This window comes from Squalius cephalus, assembly GCF_949319135.1.
Source record: "Squalius cephalus genome assembly, chromosome: 9".
NCBI lineage: Eukaryota > Metazoa > Chordata > Actinopteri > Cypriniformes > Leuciscidae > Squalius > Squalius cephalus.
Window position 1 is genome coordinate 28,510,026 of NC_137130.1, and position 7,810 is coordinate 28,517,835.

Consider the following 7,810-nt stretch of genomic DNA (forward strand, 5'->3'; position numbering starts at 1 on the left):
TCTATCTATCTATCTATCTGTCTGTCTGTCTGTGATGTCTCACTGATATTAGTGTCTGGTTTAGTACACTCAGGTCTCCCGCTGGTCCAGTCATCCAAACGCTCTCACATGCATCTGTCCACTTCCGCTCTGAGTAACGCGTCAGCGAGCCTGCACTACCCGATGCCCCCGTGTCACTATAGCAACCAGCAGACCACCTACGGCATGATGACGGGTACGTCAACTTACGCACAACTTACGCAACTAAGAGAAGTACTGCTCTTCTGTGCTTGTGTATTATCGCGCATAGCATAAACACACACAGAAATACCGTGTGTGTGTGTGTGTGTGTGTGTGTGTGTGTGTCTCCAGCGCAGGAAATGCTCTCTGCCAGCATCTCTCAGACCCGCATCCTGCAGACCTGCAGTGTTCCTCATGCCAACATGGTCAACAGTTCACTGCAAGGTACAACCTCGACCAGAGCAGACACACGTACAGGTGTTAAACGTTCAAAGTCAGTCAGAATAAATAATTCAGGCTATCAACAGAATAAAAATAGTTTCCAGTGACAATAACTGTGTGTGGTGCCATTCTGCCTCTATTAGGAAATACATTACCAGGTGATTTCCTTTTGTTTGTGCTTCCATCTAGTGTTTGTAGCAAGAAATAACAGTTATATTCAGTACTGTATACAGAAGAGATCCTTACTGTTAAAAAAAAGAAGCCCATGTCAGTTTATTTGATTAACTATAAAATGTCTTCATGTGCTGTGTAATTAGAAATATCCACCGCTGAATTTAACCGAGGCCCAAATCTGAATACAGTGTCCTGTGATGCACTGGAAACATCCCGCCACTAGAGGGAGATGCAGATCAAGTTATTGTTATTGGGAAGATAGAAAATGTAAAGCCTCCGACATATTAATTAAGACTTTTTCTGTATTCCCATTAGCCTATAACTTATACAGTAATTTGGAAACATTACTAGTTTTAATGTTTTTGAAAGAAGTATCTTATGCTCATCAAGCCTGCGTTTATTTGATCAAAAATACAGAAAAACAATAACATTGTGAAATATTACAATTTAAAATAATTTCATATACTTTAAAATATTTTTTTCTGTGATGCAAAGCATAATTCAGTAATTTTAATATGCTGATTTATTATCAATGTTGGAAACAGTTTGTGCTGCTTAATATTTTTTTGGGAACCTCTGATTTTTCAGGATTCATTGATGAATAAGAAGTAATAAAAAAAACAGTATTAAAAAGTTAAAAATCACAGAAATAAATTATTTTTTAAAGTATATTAAAATAGAAAACCATTCTTTTAGACTGTAATAATTGTTCACAATATTACAGTTTTCCTGTATATTTGATCAAATAAATGCTGGATTGATGAGCATAAGAGACTTCTTCTTTCAAAAACATTAAAAAAAGTAATGCTTCCAAACTTTTGACCGGTACTATATATATATAAAGATGAAAATCATCACAATATCACAATTAATTGAGGGTGAATCAGAGGTCAAAGTTGGCAGTTTATTAAGATATATTAGGAGTTTATTTTTGTTCTCTCATAATTGAAATATTTCACGGGTCAAATCACTGTCCCTAATATCACTTTCCAATAGATATTCCAATAACATTCCTAAAACCAGCACTTTATTATATCATTTTCACAACACATAATCCATTTTTAAAATGCACTGCATAACCGCAATTACCCCAACACCTGACACATCTCACTAACATAAATGAAAAGAAAAAAAATGAATCTGTTGGTGTTTAAAAAAATAAATGAATTCACAATACAGTTTTCCTTTGTAGTCGTTGGAATAACTGCTATCCTGTCTGAGATATGAAGAGTCCTTCATATTTATTCCTTCATGTCCATCCTTCTGTCCCGCAGGAGCTCTGGCTCCACGCCTCTACAAGTTCCCCGAGCACGGTTTGGGCGGGGGCTCGTGTGCTCTGACCCACAGCTTCCAGCCGCTGCCCCAGGCCCTGCTCACGGATGAACCCTCTCTAGGGGACATCAAGCAGGAGCTGCGCAGGAAGAGCCGGCCCCTGGAAGAGCCCCCCGACATGGACTCGCCTCAGATCCGGGAACTGGAGAAGTTCGCTAATGACTTCAAACTGAGGAGGATCAAACTAGGTTTGTCTTCTAAGCTGGACCGTGTTGAATATCGTTTCCCACATAAACATATTTTCATTAGCTTATATCAAACCAGTTTAGTTTGTTTACCTAGTTGATATTAGATACAGTTATTTCTGTGATGGTCTATTATTATAAAGCCATCATCCACCCCTAACTGCACATAAAAACATAATAAACATTTGGTGCGTCCCAATTCGTATACTTATGCACTATTCTGTCATTTTGTAGTGTAAATGAGTGGTGTGTTCACACTGAAAATTGCACTTCAAATACCGGAATGATGCATTTAATTAACCGAAAAACACTTCATTAACTCAACTGTTGCAGCTACAAAGAGTACTTATTATGAAGATAATATATTATATAAAAAAAGAATTCGGTTACACTTTATTTTAAGGTGTCATTGTTACAGTGTAATTATATATTTAAATACTGAGTAATATTAATTAACAGCATGTACTTACTATAGGGTTAGGGTAGGATTAGGATTTGGTTGAGGGTTAGTTGCATGTAATTATGCATAATTTACTGTTATTACTACGGTAAGTACATGTAATATATGTAACAAAGACACTGCAAAATAAAGTGTTACCAAGAATTCTTAATGGATAACACATTAGAGTTTTAAAATCAGTTATAAGAGTAATTTCCACTGAAACTGGAAGACAGGGCGGGGCATATCGTAGCTCCTCCCCTTTTTTAAAAAAAAATTGGCAATAGCCAGAGCCGTTGAGCTCGGCAAAGGCTCATTTTCCTCCTAATTTCTAACCGTTTCTTGAAAATAATGTCGCTTTAAAATACAGCATTCTGTACAGCAATCAAATGGGTCCGATACGTTTCGCACATATGACCCGCTCTGTGCTCTCGTATCTCTCGTATTCTCGTGACACTAACATGAAACCAGACTTCATTCGCCCCAATGGAAAGCATATTTATACTCCCTATATAGTGCATTATGTGCTATTTACCATGTAGAAAATAGTAAATGTGTAAAAATTTTAGCCACAGCTTCAGTGTCTATTTATAATGTATCAGGATGCTTCAAATTCTAGAGAGCATTTGATTGGACAGAAAATCTGGTGAGAAACTGAAGTGCAGAGTTATGTCATCAAGATCATTGATCCATATTGATCCATATCAAAGTTTTGAATGCTTAAAGTATATCTTCTAAATGTGAATTTGTGGCGTTGTTTAGGAACACACTAGCTTATAGATAACAGTAAGGCTAACATATTCATACAAAATGCCAAAAAACTTCAAAACTTCAAAGATTTTTAACCTTTACTTTTAAATTACTCACTCAAGACTTTCGTTCATCTTCAAAACACAAATGAAGATTTTTTTAATGATATCTGAGAGCTTTCTGTCCCTCCATTGAAAGCCTACGCAACTACCACTTTCAAGCCCCAGAAAGGTAGTAAACGCATCATTACAGTAATCCATGTGACTCCGGTGGTTAACCTCAGTTTTATGAAGCGACATGATTACTTTGTTTGTGCAAAAAACAAACAAACATAATTTAGGCCTACCACTTTATTTAAAGGGTAACTCTCGCCAAAATGAACCTAGGCTATTTTTTGTTAATCTACCCGAGTCAAACATTCGTGTAAAAGCGTAATTGGAATGGAAACGCCACTTTTAATATTGACCGTATTTTCGTTTTCGGTCAAAATGCCTTTTGAATGGGAGTGCATGGGGCATTTCTATGATAGCATCAAAATGGCTATTTCTAAAACACTAAGAAGGCTCGACACAACATGAAACTGTGCTCGAAGTATCACCAGGGGCTCTACACATGAACTCCAGCATTGACTACATTGTTTGTGTACACAAAGTTTACTAAAAAGAAAGGTTTTGTACGACTCACTTTATCAGTTAGTGTTTCCGGTGGCTGGAATTTTGTCCGTCAAAAGTAGTCGATCTCCGAATGCAACGTAACATGAGGAGAGTAAATATCTTTACTGACAAAATTCCAGTATTTTTCACGAATGTTTGACTCGGGTAGATTAACAAAAATAGCCTAGATTGCAATTTGGCGAGAGTTACCCTTTAAAAAATATGAATCTCCAACCACTGATCTCTCGTTCATGCAACGTCTGCTCTCGCATCAACACAACACATGACACATTTTTATGTTAGTTTGGGTGAGCTAACCCTTCAGTGACCTTTTGTTTCCATTAATATTATATTATCTGCAAGTACTATTAAAACACAGGCTACTTTTAAGATTTGAAGTACTCTGCAAGTGCACATTCAGTACAACCAACCGCACATTCTTTCCCTCAAGGGTTTGCTGGCAAAACTTTTCCTAACTTTCAGCTTCGATTGGCAGGTTACACACAGACCAATGTGGGTGAAGCACTGGCGGCTGTGCACGGCTCTGAATTCAGCCAAACCACCATCTGCCGCTTTGAGAACTTGCAGCTCAGCTTCAAAAACGCCTGCAAGCTCAAATCCATCCTGGCAAAGTGGCTGGAGGAGGCCGAGCAAGCCGGTGGTGAGTCAACACACTCCTCAGTGGGATCATTTATATATTTATTTACCACCACCATGCCATTATCCCTGAGTTTTGAAGGAAAACTTAAGATTGCTTAGCTCTAATTTGCGACTCCCATCAGCTCTTTTTAATGAGAAGATGGGCATGCATGAGCGTAAACGGAAACGGAGAACAACCATCAGGTAAATGGGGAATTCGAACTAAACAAAAGCCATTATATCAGCATCTCCCTCTCATTAATGCCTAATTAATTCTTAATTTCCTCTCTCAGTCTTGGGGCTAAGGAAGCCTTAGAAAGAAATTTCGTGGAGAAGAGTAAGCCATCATCTCAGGAGATCGTGCGAATGGCGGAGGGTCTCCATCTGGAGAAGGAGGTGGTCCGCGTGTGGTTCTGTAACCGCCGGCAGAGGGAGAAGAGGGTGAAGACCAGTCTACACCACAGCTCGTTCATGGCCAAAGAGACTGCAGCCTGTAGACCCTGAAGGGCCAGAGGCTCCAGATGCTGTCCTGGGATGTGATTATTATCCACAGGCAAGAATGCACACCAGACTTTGGCAGTGAGTGGGTTTAAAGTAGTGATTAACCCAAATAAAGGGTTTGAACACTTTTAAAAATGTCTGAATGTTATCAAAATATCCAACCAAATGACATCTGCTAACACACTATGACCTTCTGAAACGTTTGGTCTCATTTGAAAAGTTCACACAAGTGTCCTATCAGAATAACCACAGGTGTCATTCATCACATTAACTACTGTATGAATATGATTCACTAATGTTTTACAAATACATCGTGTCACGATAGCCTACTTTCTCTTAATATTATATATCCAGTGTTTTATCATTTAAATTTTGACATTTTTTTCTATGCCAGTTGGTTTGATATTGTTATATAATGCAATGCCATTCATAGATTTTTAGTTATGCTTTTAGTGTCCAAATACTTTCCATTTTAATTTATTTATATTAATTTATTGCTTTTATATTGCTTTTATTAATTATAGGAGAATTTAAGCAGCCCCCTCATTAAAATCTAAATCTCAGCTGTTCAAAGACATTAAAAAAAATAAATAATAATAATGTTTTTTTGCTTTAAAATGGGATGTTTGTGGTTTCTATATTTAAAAGTACTTAAAAGGGCTGATACTTTTATACTTTTCAATGTTGTTAAAATAATTTATTCATCATTAATATATCTAAAAAAAAAAACATAACTGAAAACACATCCTAGAAATGTGTCATTGCACTGTAGAGTTTTGTATGAAGCATCCAAACCTTTCATTTGTATATAGAAATGATGAATGCGTCCAAATAAATGACTAGTATTGTGGTCATGCTTTGTTTGTCATATTATTTTAAGATGCTGCAAGTCATTAGATGCTCTGCAACAATCTGGGCATTATTATGTGAATTACATGCTTCGCATGAATCGTAACATGTGAGGTAAGTGCGCTGTGATTCAGATTATTAAACATAATCAAACATCATTCCGATGGGAGGGAATTAAGCATCTATCATGTGCGTATATGTGTGTATGATCAGAGCCCTACTGGGTTTTACTGAGGGATTATTTACAGTATTGCATTGTTCCTGACAGTGTTATAATGAGGTAGCACACAGCCGCTCTCAGCAGAGAGATATGGGTGATATGATCTATATGATCATCATCTCCTGCCATTGACTGTGTCAGCAACACATCCCTAACCACCACATCTGACCTAATAATGCAATAAATACAGTATACTCTGGGAAAATGTTGACAGGGTTTGACATTCTCAGTGTATATCATACATAAATATGACCACTGAGAAAACAATAAAACGTTGGATTTGTCCGTGTGTATTCCAGCAGGTTCCAGTCCAGCAGGAACGCTTGCAGCAGTTACACATCCATACCTCATTAAATTACTTTGAAATTAATGGACTGCACCCTGGTTCATTTAAGAAAGGTCACTCGACAAACTCATTAAGACCTTATTTAAAAATCATGATTCATTATGATTATGAATAATGATGTCTAATTTAATGAAATATGAAATGCTCTAAAAGGCCATTAGAACAATTGTAAGGTTCATAACGCTCAGCTTAAAGGTTTCCCACCGTTTAAAGGGTTAGTTCACCCAAAAATGAAAATTCTGTCAGTAATTACTCACCCTCATGTTGTTCCAACCGCGTAAGACCTTCGTTCATCTTCGGAACACAAATTAAGATATTTTTGATGAAATCTGAGAGCTGGCTCACTTCTCCATAGGCTTCTAGGTGACCGAAACTTGCTGGCCCAGAAAAGTTATTAAAGAGATCGTTAATATAGTGGCTTACAGTAGTTAATATAGTAACTACAGTGGCTCAATCTTAAGTATATCAAGCGACGAGAATACTTTTTGTGCGCAAAAACAAACAAAAATAACGACTTTATTCCACTATTCATTTCCTTCTATCTGGGCCTCGAGTTGGTTCACGTAGTGTTTTTGCGCAGCGCGTCTGTGTTACACGTCAGACGCATCACACACATGACCAGCGTCGGCCAATAGTGAGCCTACGTGGTGACGTGCAACACAGACGCGCTGCGCAAAAACACTACGTGAACCAACTCGACTATGGAGAAGTGATCCAGCACTCAGATTTCATCAAAAATATCTTAATTTGTGTTCCGAAGATGAACGAAGGACTTACGGGGTTGGAACAACATGAGGGTGAGTAATTACTGACAGAATTTTCATTTTTGGGTGAACTAACCCTTTAACAGTTCAGTACAGGCCACCCTCATGTTTTTAGTTGGCATCTTAACGATTGTGCAAATGATCTGATTGTTAAATGCTGAAATACATGTTAAACACCAGTTATTCACAAATATGAAGGTACTTTATTAATTAGAAAATCAAATCAAAGCATAAACTGTACATTCATATACACACTGAATTGGTTAGAATGAAAGAACCTTTTGCTGAGAAGTACATACAGATGAAGTTGAAAAGAAAAGTTCTCCTAAAGGCTGGAATACACTATACGACTTTTAAAATATGAAAAGACTTCAAAACACTAGGCATTATTGCAGACTTTTTAAATGGTTACAGAGAAAACTGGGCGTCGTACACTAAACGACTGAGGATCACACACTCCCGTTCAATTCGATAGGAAACATTTGCCTGGAAACAAATTTGTGTTCTAAAATCGGCT

At 37.4% G+C, this 7,810-nt stretch overlaps 2 protein-coding genes across 2 annotated transcripts in view; both read left to right on the forward strand.

Annotated features, from left to right (window-relative positions):
- The window catches only part of pou1f1 (POU class 1 homeobox 1), a gene marked incomplete at its 5' end in the record, with an annotated part of 12,918 nt that extends 6,952 nt beyond the window's left edge, over positions 1–5,966 (forward strand). Inside the window, 6 exons of the mRNA XM_079881701.1 lie at positions 65–214; positions 352–444; positions 1,890–2,135; positions 4,471–4,635; positions 4,757–4,817; positions 4,907–5,966. Of these exons, the coding sequence (XP_079737827.1) occupies positions 65–214; positions 352–444; positions 1,890–2,135; positions 4,471–4,635; positions 4,757–4,817; positions 4,907–5,117 (926 nt within the window). The 3' untranslated portion in view covers positions 5,118–5,966. The remainder of the gene's footprint in view (positions 1–64; positions 215–351; positions 445–1,889; positions 2,136–4,470; positions 4,636–4,756; positions 4,818–4,906) is intronic.
- The window catches only part of enox1 (ecto-NOX disulfide-thiol exchanger 1), a 456,290-nt gene that overhangs the window by 103,675 nt on the left and 344,805 nt on the right, over positions 1–7,810 (forward strand). The gene's annotated exons all lie outside the window — the stretch shown is intronic.